This window comes from Symphalangus syndactylus, chromosome 9, assembly GCF_028878055.3.
Source record: "Symphalangus syndactylus isolate Jambi chromosome 9, NHGRI_mSymSyn1-v2.1_pri, whole genome shotgun sequence".
Taxonomy (NCBI): Eukaryota; Metazoa; Chordata; class Mammalia; order Primates; family Hylobatidae; genus Symphalangus; species Symphalangus syndactylus.
This window is the reverse complement of record NC_072431.2, coordinates 16,879,287-16,896,771: the sequence shown is the minus strand read 5'-3', so window position 1 is coordinate 16,896,771 and position 17,485 is coordinate 16,879,287. Positions and strand designations below refer to the sequence as shown.

Here is a 17,485-nt window from a genome sequence, read left to right as displayed (position 1 = left end):
TCTGTTTCCAAGTCTTGACACTCTTTGGCTATTGCTTTTTTCCCTATAAAATTGCTTCCTTAGATATTTCTAAAAGCTAGAAATATTTCTGAATGTATACCTTATAATTTTTATTTTTAACTATTAATAAAATGTGATCATACAATATCATGTTGTAGTTTATTTAGAATCCAATATGATTTTTAGAAGCACACTTTTATTCAACCAACAGATAATCAGAACCATTTGGTCAAAGAAGAAAATAATTTTAAATATGGTTTGACCTTAATTTTATAAAAGTATTTTTGTGATTTATATAACATTCAGATTAATAAACTAACTGAAAATTATAATTGACTTTTTAGAATACTATAAGCATATTTTTATTTATTGTATTTAACATTACTTTTACTTACCATTCATGTTGCAAAAAAAAAAAAACCTTGTCTTTTAGAGAATACAATGATATTATTTACATTAATTCATGTGGCTTGGTGAAAAAAATGCTATAACTCCTTTACTTAATGGGATTCTTCCCCTGTGGCAGTGCAAATGGTTAGAGCAGGAGCTTCATCATCTGAAAGAGCAGAACCAGACTTCAGCAAACAACATGAGACATCTGACTGCTGAAAACAATCAAGAACGTGCTCTGAAGGTAAATCTCCGTTCCTTCTTGCAGGCAAATTAAGGTTGTAAGCCTTTGGTGCCAGCTTTCTGTGCTGCATATATCAGTTGTGTACATTTCAGCAGAAGTGAGCTGTGGTGTTTGCCAACAACCCCTTCTTTAAACACAGATACAGCACCCTTCTGTTATGGTATTATTTTATTTCATGTATGTGTACGTGAAAACAACACATTTTCTGAATTTTGAGTGGTGGTATATTAATAACTTTTGGTACATGTTTATTCTGTTTCTTTTTTATATCATTACCTTTTGTAGTTAATAAAAAGTGACCATATTAAAAGAAAAAAAATTAAATCATGGGCCTTTGCTTTGCATCAATATTTATTAAAATAATTTTTAAAAGGACTTGTAATATTCACAGAACTGACAGTCCTTGAAGTATATGTGAATGTGTTTGGGAAATGAAGAGGTACTTAGAATGTTACAATAAAAGAGAAAGAAAGATGTTAAATAATAAATTCAACTAGAACTTTAAACAAGTGAAATACACATTTCATGACAAAAAGTTCTGTCTCATTGTAATATAGATCGAGTAATTATGAAAAAGGACATGGTTTTAATTCTACTAATTATATTTTTTTCTTAAGGTACTTCTGACTTTTCGTTCTACTTTTTATCTTTTGCCCAGTTCCCAGTATAGTGCCTGTACACAGTAGTTGTCTCTACCCTCAGGGTGCTTGCATTCTCATGCTAACCTGTTAAGGTTTAAAAAAAGAAATCCATGAGAAACAGAAAAGATTCATCATTGTTTTTATTGTACAATAAGAAAAGATTTGCCACCAAGAATGTTATATTCTACTTTGCTGTCTTAAATTTGTTTTTTTTGCTGCATATTACAGAGCAATATCATGGCATTAGCTGTGTAATTCACTAAGCTGGAATCATGTACCAAAATTGAGGAAAATGGTGACATTTTAATGTAGAAAATATTTTTAATCTGTCTAAGAAGTATAAGATTTGGTAGAAGTCAGATTTTTCCACAAAATGTATTTAACTTCATTTTGATATTCTTAGTGGTAGGCTTATAATAACTTTGTTATATTTGTTTAATGCACTTTTTGCTTTAGATAGATGAAAACAATAAATGAGAAAGGAACAAATTATAGATTGCTGTGATTATTTCTAATTATTCCCAAGGAATTTACTATTTTATGAAAACTAATAATAATTTTTAAAATGTATACTTGCAAAATAGAAAACAGTATTTGAAAAGCAGCTTCCATAATGTGTGCTAATTTATCGTCAGTGTTAGGGAAGAGATTTAATGGGCTTAATATGATATGGCAGTCTCCATTTAAAACAGCACCTAAGATAAAAATTCTAATGTGTTAAGTATATATTAATTTCATAATCTTTATTCTGGCACTTCTGGTTGTGTGTTTCTGTTTAATTTAATGAAATGATAGGTGCTATTTATGGAGAGAAATAAGGAAATAGATAGAATAATTTTTTTTTTTTTTGAGACAGAGTCTCGCTTCATTGCCCAGGTTTGAGTGCAGTGGTACGATCTCGGCTCACTTCAGACTCTGCCTCCTGGGTTCAAGCGATTTTCCGGCCTCAGCCTCCCGGGTAGCTGAGACCACAGGTGTCCACCACCACGCCTGGCTAATTTTTGTGTTTTTAGTAGAGTCGAGGTTTCACCATGTTGGCCAGGCTGGAAATAGATAAGTTGAAAACAAACATTAAACCCCCATAAGATAGAAATTTCTGCTAACTGAAGACTACTATCTAATTTAAAACAATGTAGCTATATTTTCACTCCTGACAAATATACTATATTAAAATCTTTTCTAGTTGCTCATCTTTTTTTTGCAAAGGTCTCAAATTTTTCTGTTGTCTTTTAATCCTTCATAACATTCATTAAGTAAGCTAGCTTAAATTCTTGGTGAAGATGAGAGGAAGAATTAATTTTTTAAAACTGATCAACTCAATCTTTTTTAAGCATCTGTGTTCATTTAAGCTTGTTTTAAAATGGTCTGTCTTGCATAACACTGACTGAATAATTTTTTATTAATTTTATGCCATATTTCCTCATTAGAAGCTCTAAATTTGTTCTGAAAATTAGGTCAATTATAAAACATTTGCTTTATTCTGAATCATTTTTTAAAAATTACCTTCCAGGAAGTTTTTGTTTTTCATTTGATGCATTAATTATAGCACTATGTACCTTTAAGTTGTCATATGAGTTATGAATAATAAGTTTACTACCAAGCTATCTGGTGAGTGAACAGTTTGCCTCCTTTCTGAGCAATGTATTTATCTTTTACAACTTATTTGTAAGTATCATTTTTTGGTTAACTGATTTAATATTTAGTATCTAATAAGTGTCAGGAACAACTCTTTAAAAACAATTCACTGTCTCTAACGCTTTCAGTTTGCCAATAATATTTTTAGTATTTTATTATAAATAGTACTGTTATTAATATCACTATTAAATTCAACTTGAGTGGGGTAAAAACTGAACAATTCATGCTTTATTTTATTGAATTACACTGAAATTCCTGAAGGTAATAGTTCTAGAGACATATTTGGGGGGAAACAATCACAATTAATGGTCACAGATTACATGAAACTTTCCAAAATAATTATGGCAAAATCAGTTATCACATAAGGAAATACTTTTTAATAATCTAGTGTCATTTTAATAATAATGTCTTTATTTGTTCAAATAACCAGAGATTTTTTTCTAAATGACTTTTTATGGTAGAGACTAAGATTAGATTTTTGGTGATCATTTATAAGCATTCTTTTTAACGTAGGATGCAATTATACTAGATAATTTTGCAGGCTAGGCGTGGTGGTTCACACCTGTAATCCCAGCACTTAGGGAGGCTGAGGTGGGTGGATCACTTGAGATCAAGAGTTCTACATCAGCCTGGCCAACATAATGAAAACTCGTCTCTACTAAATAATACTAAAATGAGCAAGGCGTGGTGGTGGGTGCCTGTAATCCTAGCTACTCAGGAGGCTGAGGCAGGAGAATTGCTTCAGCCGAGGAGGCAGAGGTTGCAGTGAGCAGAGATTGTGCCACTGCATTCCAGCCTGGGCAACAGAGTAAGACTCCATCTCAAAAAAAAAAAAAAAAAAAATTGCAAGGCATAGCACTGTTTCTCCTACTTTTATGTTTTCTATTTTCCCTAATAACAAGCAAAACACAGTGGTCTCTACAGGATAAGGGACTGAATTATACTGATACTAGTATACATATTCTGAAAGTTACTTTTTTTAAAAAACAGCTTATTTTCTTGTTTAAAGTAAATTTTATCTACTTATGTTAAGAAATTGGTTTCTGGAAGAACATGTTTTTGAACATGTAATTTTGTTTGTTTGTTTCTTCGTTCTGAAACAGAGTCTTACTCAGTCACCCTGGCTGGAGTGCAGTGGCTCGATCTCAGCTCACTGCAACTTCTGCCTGCCAGGTTCAAGTGATTCTCCGGCCTCAGCCTCCCAAGTAGCTGAGATTATAGGCATGCACCAGCACGCTGGCTAATTTTTGTATTTTTAGTAGAGACGGGGTTTTGCCACAATGCCCACACTGGTCTCGAGCTCCTGGCCTCAAGTGATCTGCCTGCCTCAGCCTCCCAAAGTGCTAGGATTACAGGCATGAGTCACCAAGCCCAGCCTTAAACATATAATGTTTTTAAAATAAATTTGCATTAGATATAAATACGTAGACATCAAACTTAATAAGAAAATTCATATATATTGCCTTTCTATGCTTTTTTTTTTTAATTACACTTTTTAAGTTCTGGGGTACATGTGCAGAACATGCGGGTTTGTTACATAGATATACACATGCCATGGTGGCTTGCTGCACCCATTAACCCATCATCCACATTAGGTATTTCTCCTCCCCTAGCGCCCCAACCCCCAACAGGCCCCCATGTGTGATGGTCCCCTCTCTGTGTCCATGTGTTCTCATTGTTAAACTCCCACTTATGAGTGAGAACATGTGGTGTTCGGTTTTCTGTTCCTGTGTTAGTTTGCTGAGAATGATGATTTCCAGCTTTGTCCATGTCCCTGCAAAGGACATAAACTCATACGTTTTGATGGCTGCATAGCATTCCATGGTGTATATGTGCCACATTTTCTTTATCCAGTCTATCATTGATGGGCATTTGGGCTGCTTCCAAGTCTGCTATTGTGAACAGTTCTGCAATAAACATAAGTGTGCATGTGTCTTTATAGTAGAATGATTTATAATCCTTTGGGTATATACCCCGTAATGGGATTGCTGGGCCAAATGGTATTTCTAGTTCTGGATCCTTGAGGAATTACCACACTGTCTTCCACAATAGTTGAACTAATCTACACTCCCAACAGTGTAAAAACATTCCTATTTCTCCACATCCTCTCCAGCATCTGTTGTTTCCTGATTTTTAATGATCACCATTCTAACTGGCATGAGATGGTATCTCATTGTGGTTTTGATTTGCATTTCTCTAATGACAGTGATGATGAGCTTTTCTTCATATGTTTGTTGGCTGCATAAATGTCTTCTTTTGAGAAGTGTCTGTTCATATCCCTTGCCCACTTTTTGATGGGGTTGTTTGTTTTTTTGGGGGTAAATTTGTTTAAGTTATTTGTAGATTCTGGATATTAGCCCTTTGTCAGATGGGTAGATTGCAAAAATTTTCTCCCAGTCTGTAGGTTGCCTATTCACTCTGATAGTAGTTTCTTTTGCTGTGTGGAAGCTCCTTACTTTAATTAGATCCCATTTGTCTATTTTGACTTTTGTTGCCATCGCTTTTGGTGTTTTAGTCATGAAGTCTTTGCCCATGCCTGTGTCCTGAATGGTATTGCCTAGGTTTTCTTCTGGGGTTTTTATGGTGTTAGGTCTTATGTTTAAGTCTTTAATCCATCTTGAGTTAATTTTTGTATAAGATATAAGGAAGGGATCCAGTTTCAGTTTTCTGCATATGGCTAGCCAGTTTTCCCAATACCATTTATTAAATAGGGAATCCTTTCCCGATTGCTTGTTTTTGTCAGGTTTCTCAAAGACCAAATCGTTGTAGATGTGTGGTCTTATTTCTGAGGCCTCTGTTCTGTTTCATTGGTCTATATATCTGTTTTGCTACAAGTACCATGCTGTTTTGGTTACTGTAGCCTTGTATAGTTTGAAGTCAGTTAGCATGATGCATCCAGCTTTGTTCTTTTGCTTAGGATTGTCTTGGCTATGTGGGCTCCTTTTTGGTTCCATATGAAATTTAAAGTAGCTTTTTCTAATTTTGTGAAGAAAGTTCGTGTTAGCTTGATGGCGATAGCATTGTATCTATAAATTACCTTGGGCAGTATGGCCATTTTCACGATATTTATTCTTCTATCCATGAGCATGGAATGTTTTTCCATTTATTTGTGTCCTCTTTTATTTCATTGAGCAGTGGTTTGTAGTTCTCCTTGAAGAGGTCCTTCACATCCCTTGTAAGTTGTATTCCTAGGTATTTTATTCTTTTTGTAGCAGTTGAGAATGGGAGTTCATTTCATGATTTGGCTGTCTGTCTACCCTTTTTAAGAATTATTTTCATTATTATTATAATTTTTTTTAGATGAGCGTCTCACTCTGTCACCAAGACTGGAGAGCAGTGTCACAATCACAGCTCACTATAGCCTCAACCACCTTGGCTTAAGTGATTCCCCCACCTCAGCCTCTCACATAGCTGGAATCATGGCATGTGCCACCATGCCCTGCTAATTTTATTATTTGTAGAGACGAGGTCTGAAACTCCTGGGCTCAAGTGATCATTCCACTTCGACCTCCCACAGTGTGGGGATTACAGACATGAGCTGCCATGCCCAGCCTCCTTTTTAATTTATTAATTTACCTTCCTACTCACACATTTCCTTCCTACAATTGGAACTGTCCAATGTAATTTCTTGAATCTTCCTTAGATTATAAAAGAGCTCTGATTGTTAATAAAACTTTGATATTTATTATGTATTATCCTTACGTCCCAATCAACCTAAGAAGAATAACTCATTTCAGTCTTGTTGGGTCCCACCCTCTTGACACACTAGTTTTCTTTCCTTCTTCCTGTTCTTCTCTCTTTTCTCTTCTCTTCTCTTCTCTTCTTTTTCTTTCTTTCTTTCATTCTCACCATGTTACCCAGGCTAATCTCAAACTCCTGGGCTCAAGCAGTCCTCCTGCCTTAGCTTGCCAAGTAGGCAGTTACAGGCAGTTACTCCTGTGACTGGCTTTCCGTAGTTTTCTGTCACCATATCCCCATTTCTTTTTTCCTCTTTGTTTGCTCTTCCTTACTTAGTCTTAATTGTTAGTGCCTATTTTTCCATCTATTTCTAAAGAATAAATGTTCTCTGGGTTAGTTATTTCCGTATTCTTATTTTTTAAAATAAACTTTGCTTTTTAGAGTAGTTTTAGGTTCACATCAAAATTGTAAAACACAGAGTTTTCATATATTCACTGGTCCCACAGACATACAACCTCTCCCACTATCAACATCCTGCACCAGAGTGGTACATTTGTTATAGTTAGTGAACCTACATTGACACATCATTATAACCAAAAGTTCATAGTTTACATTAGAATTCGCTTGGTGTTGAACATTGAGTGGCTTTTGATAAATGTATAATGTTATGTAGTCATTATGGTATCATGCAGGACAGTTTCACTGCCCAAAATATCCTCTGTGGTCTGCCTGTTGGTCCCTCCTGACCAGCTTTTTTCTGTTTCCATAGTTTTGCTTTTTGCAGAATGTCATATATTTGGAATTATAGAATATGTAGCCTTTTCATATTGGCTTCTATAACTTAGTAATATGCAGCATTTAAAATTCCCATATATCTTTCGATGGCTTTATAGCTCCTTTTTTTTTTAAGCACTTAAAATATAGGGCTTTTTTCTCTCTTGCTCAAAAAAAAAATCAGGATATAGTTGCTTAATGTTCTGTCAGTGGCTCATGGGCTAGGAGGTTTGCTGGTGCTAAACTCTTAGCACCAGCTAAATCACATTTAATTGTGTGGATATACCACAGTTTATTTATTCAGTCATCTACTGAAAGGCATCTTTGTTGCTTCCAAGTTTTGACAGTTATGAATAAAGTTTCTGTGAACACCCATGTGCATTTTGTTTGTATGGACCCAGGTGTTTTCAGCTCATTTGAGTATGTACTAAGGAGTGTAATTTCTGGATCATATGTAAAAATATGTTTAGTTTTATAGGAAACTGCCAGTTATCTTCCAAGGTAGTTGTACCATTTTGCTTTCCCACCAGTAATGAATGAGAGCTTCTGTTGCTCCATATTCTCACCAGCAGTTGATGTTTCTTTTTTGTAGTCTTCTCAATGTCATCTTTTCCTATGGCATCACCTATCATTTTTGTCCTAATGACTCTATGTCTGCTCTTCCACTCGAATATCTTAATGTCTGCTTAACCACAGCAAATTTGAAACCAAATGCCTAATTTGACTCTGTAAGCCTTCTACCCGGGAAGAAGTCAGGACCTGAGTCAAACACTATTGACTTTATAACTCAACATTTATTTCCAGTCATACTCTCCTTTGCATGACTCTGCTATAGACACTGGAAAAGTTAAATACTTTCTCAGCTTTTCTTTTTACCAGTGAGACATAAAAGCGAATCTACAGTAGTAGGGGAGGAGGAAAGAGGGGCATCTTTGTAAAGGTTTTTGTTTCCCTTAGATAAGGGCAGATGAAGTAAACATCACTCCTTCCCCCCTTCTTATTACGTGCTGTCTGAAACTGCAGCAGTCATTGTATAGTCATGAGACAAAGGCCAAGGGTAGCTGGCTGTAACACCATTGAACCTCTTAGCCAGTGAGCCACTGACAGAACGTTAAGCAACTATATCATCAGCAACTTTTTGGGGGGGCAAGATAAAATAGCCCTATATTTTAAATCATTCTTTATGGTTTTCTATTATTTACTGCCAAATTGGTCTATTAACATTTATCAATTAATGGTACTACCATCCTTCTAGGCATGTAGGCTAAGACAGTTGACATAATCTTCATATCCTTTCAAGCTTTCCCCCACCAGAAAGCAATTCAGCATTCGGTCTTGACAGGAATGCGGTGGTTATTTCTTTCCTATTTTTGTGCCTGTTTTTTTTTTGTTTTTTTTTTTTTAAGAGACAGGCTGTTTCTTTTTGCCCAGGCTGGAGTGCAGTTGTATGATCATAGCTCACTATAACCACCAATTCCTGGACACAAGTGACCCTTCTGCCTCAATCTCCTTAGTAGCTATGACTACAGGTGCATGCCACCACACCCCGCTCATTTTTAAATTTCTTGGAGAGACAAGAGTCTTGCTATGATGACTAGGCTGGTCTCAAACTCCTGGCCTGAAGCCAGGCCTCCTAATTGGGCCTCGCAAAGTGCTGGGATTGCAGGCCTGAACCACTGTGCCCAGACTTCTCTGCGATTTTTATTGTCTATCCTATATTAAGTTCGTGATCTAGATGATAGTAGTACCCTCCTAACTAATTATTTCATCCTCAGTTTCTCATCTCTTAAGCAGTTGTCATGCTGCCATCAGCTATCATTCTGAAACATAGGTGACACTTTTCTACTCAAAAACCGTTGTTAATTCTTGCATTTTCTGCAATGTAAGAAGATACAGATATCTTGAGTGACCCTCCTGATAAAAATAATGAAAAAGGACGGTGTATTTATCTATTTTATTTTATTTTATTTATTTTTTTGAGACGGCATTTTGCTCTTGTTGCCCAGGCTGGAGTGCAATGGCACGATCTTGGCTCACCGCAACTTTCGCCTCCCAGGTTCAAGCAATTTTCCTGCTTCAGCCTCCCGAGTAGCTGGGATTACAGGCATGCGCCAACACACCTGGCTAATTTTGTATTTGTAGTAGAGATAGGGTTTCTCCCTGTTGGTCAGGCTGGTCTTGAACTCCTGATCTCAGCCGCCTGCCTTGGCCTCCCAAAGTGTTGGGATTACAGGCGTGAGCCACCGTGCCTGGCCCAATAATTTATATTTTAAGAGTTTTTAAAAAATATACTCTTGAGAAAGCCATAAAATAAGGAATCTGCAAAGGCCGCAAAGAAAGTAGAAATAAAAAAATTAAAAAAAAAATGGGAAAAAAGTAATTGCCCGAAGCTATCTTTCACTCTGAATAAAATTGTCAAATCTTGGTGAATTTGGTCTTCTGTATTATTGGCTGCGAGGGCAAGACAGGTAGGAGTTAGAACTAAGAGCACATTTATGCCAGTGAGTATCATAATGAGAGATCCTCTTCTGAAACTACTGTTCTTGATGATCACACCATTAGTGTTTAGGTGAACAAGAGGCAAGCCCTTCATAAAAATAAGATAGCAAGGGAACTTGACTTTCTTGACTGTGAAGGGGGAAAAATCTCTGAGAATTTATTATCCACAGCCAGCTTTCGGGCAAGCTTAGAACCACATAGGTAGCCTGAATTTTTGCTGCATGTGTGGTTCTAAAAGCCGAGGACTTAATTTAAATGGTTCTGTCCTGAGGGTGCCCATAGACAACAGACCAAAGGAAATTGTCTTCACATTAAGCATCTAATAATTCCTATATATAAATTTCAAAGACCCTGAGCTCACAGAAAACGAAATCAGAAAACACATAAGAGAAAAAGGCACTTGTAATGAAAGTCAGCAAAAACATATGGCAGCAAAATCATATAGTTCAACAAATAGTTCCGATATTTTAATGTCTCTGTCACATTATGATATAAGCATGTTTATTATCTTTTAGGAAAAAGAGAGGCATAAAAACAAGATCAAGTAAACTGACTAAAAATGACTTAAAATCCACTCAATCATGTTTAGTCAAATCTAATTCAATCACTAGATTGAACTTATAGAAATTTAAAATAAAATAACCAAAATTAAACATGTAGCAAATAGATTGAACAGCAGATTACAGTTTAGGAAAATATTAGTAAACTGAAAGATCGGAAGCAAGTATGAAAATGGAAGCCAGAAAGACAAATACATGAAAATTATAAAAGAGATGTTAAAAGACACAAAAAACAGAGGAAAAGAGCTAAAATAAATCTATTCAGAATTTCAGAGAAGATAGCAAAGGGAATGGGGAAAAGGCAAGATACAAAGAAATTATGACTAACATTTTTAAGAATTATCAAATGACAAAAACCTCAGATCTAGGAATTCCAAATGAATTCTCATTATAATAAAGGAGAAAAAAACCCACTGGAGAACATAGGAATTAAAGAAAAGCCATTTAAAACAACCTATTAGAAAGACTTTTATAAAAAATAGCAGACTCACTGAGTTCTCCACAGCAATAATGGAGTAGTACTTTGAATACAGTGAGAACAAGAAGAATAATGCATTAGATATTACAGAGAGAGTAATTCTCAAGAACAAGAGTGAAATAACCGTTCTATAAATAAAAACCTTTGGCTGCATTCTGTTGCCTGTGGAATGAAAATTCAAGCTTCCTCTAAGTATGGAATTTAGGACTCCATACTATAGTTTTACCCTACTTTTCTTTTTCTTTTTCTTCTTGAACTACTTCTCTCTCTTTGATAAACCACAGGTATTTCCCGCTACTAAGAGTTTCCTAAATGTGTCATGTTCTTTAATTTCTTCTGGTGTTTGCTTTTGTTATGATTTTATGTTTTTCTGTCTTCATTATTAGTTGATTATTTACATGTCATTTTCCATAAATCAGAAACTTCTTGGATATAAGGGATCATAATTTTTATGATGCTAGTTCCTTGGAATTTAGCACATTATTTATATCATATTATACAACTAGTTTTTTAAATAAAAAATCTATTTTAATATATCCTAGTTGAAGTCAAGGTATTTATTATCCACAATGTTCAAGACATGGATAACATGGAATTATTTTGCTATAATATTGTCTTAATAATCACTACCTGTGCCCAACTAAAACTCTATAGAAGGATTTCTATTTTGTGCTAACATTTCTTAGTTTATAAACCGGACAATACCACTACAGGAATTCTGGTTTTTACTACTGGCTTAAACATATTGATAAAAGAGCTTCTGTTTGTTCATTTTGTCCTTTGCTGTTTGTAGTATACTGCAAGATAAGCTCTTTTAAGAGACTAAGTAAATGGCAAGCACCATTTATTGTACTTAATAGTAAGTAATAATACATTTTGTTAAGATGAAATCATTTATTGAGGCCGGGCATGGTGGCTCACACCTGTAATGCCAGCACTTTGGGAGGCTGAGGCAGGGAGATCACCTGAGGTCAGGAGTTCGAGATCAGCCTGGCCAACATGGCGAAACCTTGTCTCTACTAAAAACTCAAAAATTACCTGGGCGTGGTGGTGCATGCCTGTAGTCCCAGATACTCAGGAGGATGAGGCAGGAGAATTGCTTGAACCCAGGAGGTGGAGGCTGCAGTAAGCTGAGATCACACCACTGCACTACAGCCTGGACAGCAGAGTGAGACTGTCTCAAAAAAAAAAAAAAAAGAGATGAAATCGTATATTTAGATGAGTTATTAGCCTTTTTCTTATAGCAGCCATGTTAATGTACTATCTTTGATATGCCCAGATGGATACCTTCTATTGACAATGGAGTATGGTTGTGGGTTATTTTTTTATTAACTTTTTTTTTTTTTTGACACGGAGTCTGTCTGTTGCCCAGGCTGGAGTGCAGTGGTGTGATCTTGGCTTACTGCAACTTCTGCCTCCCAGGTTCAAGCAATTCTGTGCCTCAGCCTCCCGAGTAGCTGGGATTATAGGTGCCCGCCACCACGCCCGGCTAATTTTTGTATTTTGAGTAGAGACAAGGTTTGACCATGTTGGCCAGGCTGGTCTTGAATGCCTGACCTCGTGATACACCCGCCTTGGCCTCCCAAATTGCTGGGATTACAGGTGTGAGCTATCGCACCTGGCTGATCGTGGGTTATTTTTTATAAGATAATTCTAGTAACAGATTTTAATTTAAAAATCCTGAATTTACCATTTACTAGCTATGCAGCATTGGGAAATTCAGAAATTCCATGAATATTGGCTCCCACATTTTTACGATAAGAAAAGCAGGGAGATAGTGTTACAGCTAATAAAATATATGTGTAATCTATTATAAAATAGGACAAACATTTGGTGCAGGTATCAAAGACCTGTGTTCTTGTCTTTGTTCTGCTATGAACAAACTGTGTGATGTTTGTCAAAGTATTTTGTATCTTCAAAATGAGGAGGTTGAATAACATTCTGTCATTTAAATTACAAAATAATGTGATTTTATGAATTTGTAGTGTGGTATCATTGTTTTACTTATTTATTCAACAATATGTATTTATGAATTGATCTGAATTTAGGCCTATATAGATTCTGAATTAAGAGCAGTCACTTTCAAGCTAGTATGGTAATAGGTAGAATGACCATATAGTTTATTTTTAAGACATTTTTGAGAGCAAAAGGCGTATGATTAATATTTACACCAAGACAACAGGGTTATGGCTACAAAGGGATCCTTGTGATGATGGAAGAGTTCTGTATCTTGATTGTGGTGATGGTTATATCAATTTACGTGTAATAAAATTGCATAAAAGTACACACACACACACACACACACAAGTGCATGTAAGAGTGGTGAAGTCTGAATAAGCTTGGTGGACTCTGTCACAGTGCCAGATTTAGATATTCTACTGTTGTATTTAGATGTTATATGTGATTGTACAAGATGTTAAACCATTGGAAGATATCAGGTAAAGGTACCTGTGACCTCCCTGGACATTTGAACTTCCTGTGAATTTATAGTGATTTCAAAATACAAACTTACTTTTAAAATGTGAGTTACATAGTCCAGCCCATACTCAAAAGGAATGGGTTACATAAGGACATGAATTCCAGGAGGCAAGGATCATTTGAGGCATGCTAGAGGCTGCCTATCACAACTTGGGTGTATATAAACACCATAAACTTAATATACCAGAAAGCAAACTCCTGGTCGTACCCACCTCCAAACTTGGTCATTCTGCAGACTCTATCTGAACAGAACATTCTTTTAACCTAGCAGTGGCTTCGGCAAAAATCCCAGGAGTTAGCCTTGACTCCTGTCTTTCTGCTGTGTTCCACATTCTCTCTGTAAACAAATTCTCTTGGCTCTACTTTTAGTACATATCAAGAATTTAGCCACTTACTACCTTTTCCACTGCTACTTCTATCCTTCAAGCCTCTATCATCTCTTGCCCGGATTATTGTAAAAGCCTCCTAATGATCTCCATTTCTTTCCTTGCCCTTCTCTATTCTCAGCACAGCCTCCAAAATGATCCTATTAAAATGTAAATTAGATTACCTTACTTTTCTGCCAAGAACCTTCCTATGGCCTGCCATTTCACTGGAGGATAAACCTACATGATCTTTTGATCTGGCAGTCCCCTTATATCATACTTCATTGTAGGTGCACTACTCTTACTGTTTCTCAGACACACCAGGCATGCTTTTATCTTTGGACTTTGTACTGCCTGTTCCTACTTCGAAAGAAGACATTTCCCACAAATGTTCAACAGCTCACTTTCTTATCTTATTCAAGTCTATTCAAATGCCACCTGCCTAGTAAGGGCTCCCTGACCAACCTGTACTATGTCTTAACCCATAACCCATACCCCAACAGCATTTTCTTTGTCCCCTTCCTTGCGTTTACTCTGAAGTACTTGACATCATCTTACTTTGTAAGATGATAATTTATATGATATCAAGATGACTTGACATCATCTTACTTTGTAAGATGATATTTATATGATAATTATTTATTTATTTATTATACTTTTGTGTCTAGTTTCCTGATAGGAATTAATGCTCTATTAGGTTAGAGATTTTTGTTTACTTTGTACACTTCTATATCTACTGATGACATTTAAAATCATTGATATTCAGTAAGTTAAAGATATTGACCAATCTCAACAGATGCCAGCTGTTAACAATTTGAATGGCTGTACCCATGCACACCAACTGAAAACTAGCCCTGGCTGAATTTCCTACAAAAGTGCCTGACACATGGTATCCATTAAATAAATAAATAAATATCTATTGAGTGAATTAATACCACAGGTGTAGTTTAGTGTCCTACTTTCCCTGCTTAACACTTCTTAAGCATTCTCCAGTATACTTAATTTCTTTTTTTTTTCGAGACAGAGTTTTGCTTTTGTTGCCCAGGCTGGAGTGCAATGGCACGATCTCAGCTCATTGCAACCTCCACCTCCTGGGTTCAAGCGATTCTCCTGCCTCAGCCTCCCGAGTACCTGGGATTACAGATGCCTGCTACCATGCCCAGCTAATTTTTTTGTATTTTTAATAGAGACGGGGTTTCACCATGTTGGCCAGGCTGGTCTCAAACTCTTGACCTCACATGATCCACCCACCTTGGCCTCCCAAAGTGCTGGGATTAAAGGTGTGAGCCACCGCACCTGACTGACTTAAGTGTTCTTATAAATATTCTCTTAAAATACTATATAATTTGCATTGCACAAATGCATCATAATTTTAACTTTCTTTAAACTTGATTATTTAGCTTGCTTGCAGTTTTGTGCTACTATGAATACTTCTGTGAAAAATATTTTGTATTTAAATATCTAACCATATTTAGCAAGCAAAAAATGTTTTTCACATTTTGGTTTTTAATAAAGCTTTTTTTTTTTTTTTTTTTTTTTTTAAGACAGAGTCTTGTTCTATTGCCCTGGTTGGAGTGCGGTGGTGTGATCTTGGCTCACTGCAACCTCTGCCTCCCAGGTTCAAGCGATTCTCCTGCTTCAACCTCCCGAGTAGCTGGGATTACAGGCACCTGCCACCAAACCTGGCTAATTTTTGTATTTTTAGTAGAGACAGGTTTCACTGTGTTGGCCAGAGTGGTCTCAAACTCCTGACCTCAAGTGATCCACCTGCCTTGGCCTCCCCAAGTGTTGGGATTACAGACGTGAGCCACCACTCCTGGCCAATAAAGCACATATTTTTAAAAGCCAAATGATTCTATAAAGTTGTAATAAAAAATGGCGGTTTGCTTCCTTATCTACCATTCCTTATTTCTACTCCACAGAAAAAAATCAGTCAACTTGTTTAACTCTTCTATGTCTGCATTTATATGTCTAAATAAAAAGCTCATTTCTTGATTTGTCATTTTTAGTTATTATTAATTGACTTCCTACTATGAAGATTTAGCGTTCTCACCTTTTTGTTCGATGTTTAGTATTTACATTATTATTGGTAAATATTCGTAGATGACCATATAGTATTCAGACATCTCAGCAAGAATTCTGTTTTCTATCATGAACCGGTTAATATACAAACACATAAATATAAAACTAAAGCAAAAATGTAAGGAGGCTGGGCACAGTGGCTCACACCTGTAATCTTAGCACTTTGGGAGGCTGACAAGGGTGGATGACTTGAGGCCAGGAGTTCGAGACCAGCCTGGCCAACATGGCGAAACCCCGTCTCTACTAAAAATACAAAAATTAGCAGGTCATGGTGGCATGTGCCTGTACTTCCAGCTACTCGGGAGGCTGAGGCAGGAGGATTGCTTGAACCTGGAAGGCAGATGTTGCAGTGAGATGGCGCCACCACACTCCAGCCTGGATGACAGAGCAAGACCCTGTCTGAAAAAAATAAAAAAAGAAAAAGAAAAAGTAAGGAAAGGTTACATACTCTAATGATATATAAGTATGTATACACTTTTTATTGTATTTAATATTTTAAAAACTAATGCTAGTTGTGACCCTCTAAATTAACCATGTTTGGAGTCAGTTCTCCCATGGTTTTTTTTTTGTGTGTGTTTCTATATGTCTTGTAGAGTCACTAACAGCCTTTGTTCCAAATTATGTTTTAAAAGATCTTTGTTTAGTGAATTCCTTGGAAGATAGAGCTAGCATCTACTTTTAAATGAGATGTTTACTGACAACATGATAAAAATGTCTTCCTCTGAGGCAAAGGCTGGGCAGCTTTACTTGCAGCATATTTTAAAAGATTTGGGTTTGTTAAGCTTGGAGTTCTTCAGAGGTGATGTAAACCCACTATGTTTGCAGTATCTCCTTGAGCCTCTCCTCACTGCCCCCATGGGACTTGGGGAGCAAAGGGAACCCATGCAAGCATAAAGTTTATGCTGGTTGCTGTGCCTGAATTAAGTCTTTTGTCCTTGACCTAGGATTCTTGTATCTTTTCCAACATGCATGAAACTGTGGCAGACTTTTTTTGTTGTTGTTGTTGTTTGGTTTACAAGTAGGGTAAAAATCTCAGACCCTTTACAGTCCTTGAAAAAACAGATTTCCTTTGTTTCTCTCAATATTTTGTCTTTTTCAGGATGATTGTCTAGATTTTCAATTTGTATATTCTATATTACTAATACATACATATACTCTCTATTAGACATATAAATTTTCTGTTAATACATTCAAATACATTAGATAACCTAAAATTATTACCTTTTTCTTTTATAGAATCTGGACCAGTTTCTCTGCAGGACTGCAACACATTACTGGTCTTGGAACCTACCTTCATTTTGTGGGTTCCTTTAGTTTCTTCTCTATTGAATCTCCTGTTTCCTGGATTCAGTTTTTCTTCTTCTTGGTTTATTCTTTCCTTTTGATGGAGCACATTCTCTAGTAATTTCCTTAGAAAGGATGCATGAGGGATAAATTTTTTGAGTGTGCATTAGTTCTTCAAGATAGATTATCCAAGAGCAGAGTAATTGAGTAACAGTATGACTATTTGAATTCAGATTCCTGGACTCAGTTCCAGTATTATTGAAGCAGAATGTTTGACAAAAGGTAGCTGAAATCTTAAACTCTGACTTCACTATTTTTAAAACTTTTTAAAGTTAAAATTATCTTTAAAAATTTACAAGTTTATTATAATCATAATG

At 36.0% G+C, this 17,485-nt stretch overlaps 1 protein-coding gene and 1 long non-coding RNA gene across 8 annotated transcripts in view; one reads left to right on the top strand and one right to left on the bottom strand.

The window, feature by feature from the left end:
- The window catches only part of MIPOL1 (mirror-image polydactyly 1), a 381,774-nt gene that overhangs the window by 180,964 nt on the left and 183,325 nt on the right, over nt 1-17,485 (top strand). For 6 of the 7 annotated variants that reach the window (XM_055291496.1, XM_055291492.1, XM_063645930.1 and 3 more), the window contains exon 10: nt 527-634. The exons of the other annotated variant lie outside the window; for it this stretch is intronic. In XM_055291496.1, coding sequence (XP_055147471.1) covers nt 527-634 — 108 coding nt within the window. The remainder of the gene's footprint in view (nt 1-526; nt 635-17,485) is intronic. 7 annotated transcript variants of the gene reach the window in all.
- Nucleotides 17,128-17,485, bottom strand: part of LOC134737489 (uncharacterized) — a 108,729-nt gene continuing 108,371 nt past the window's right edge. The window contains exon 4 of the long non-coding RNA XR_010122454.1: nt 17,128-17,233. This is a non-coding gene — a long non-coding RNA (uncharacterized lncRNA). The remainder of the gene's footprint in view (nt 17,234-17,485) is intronic.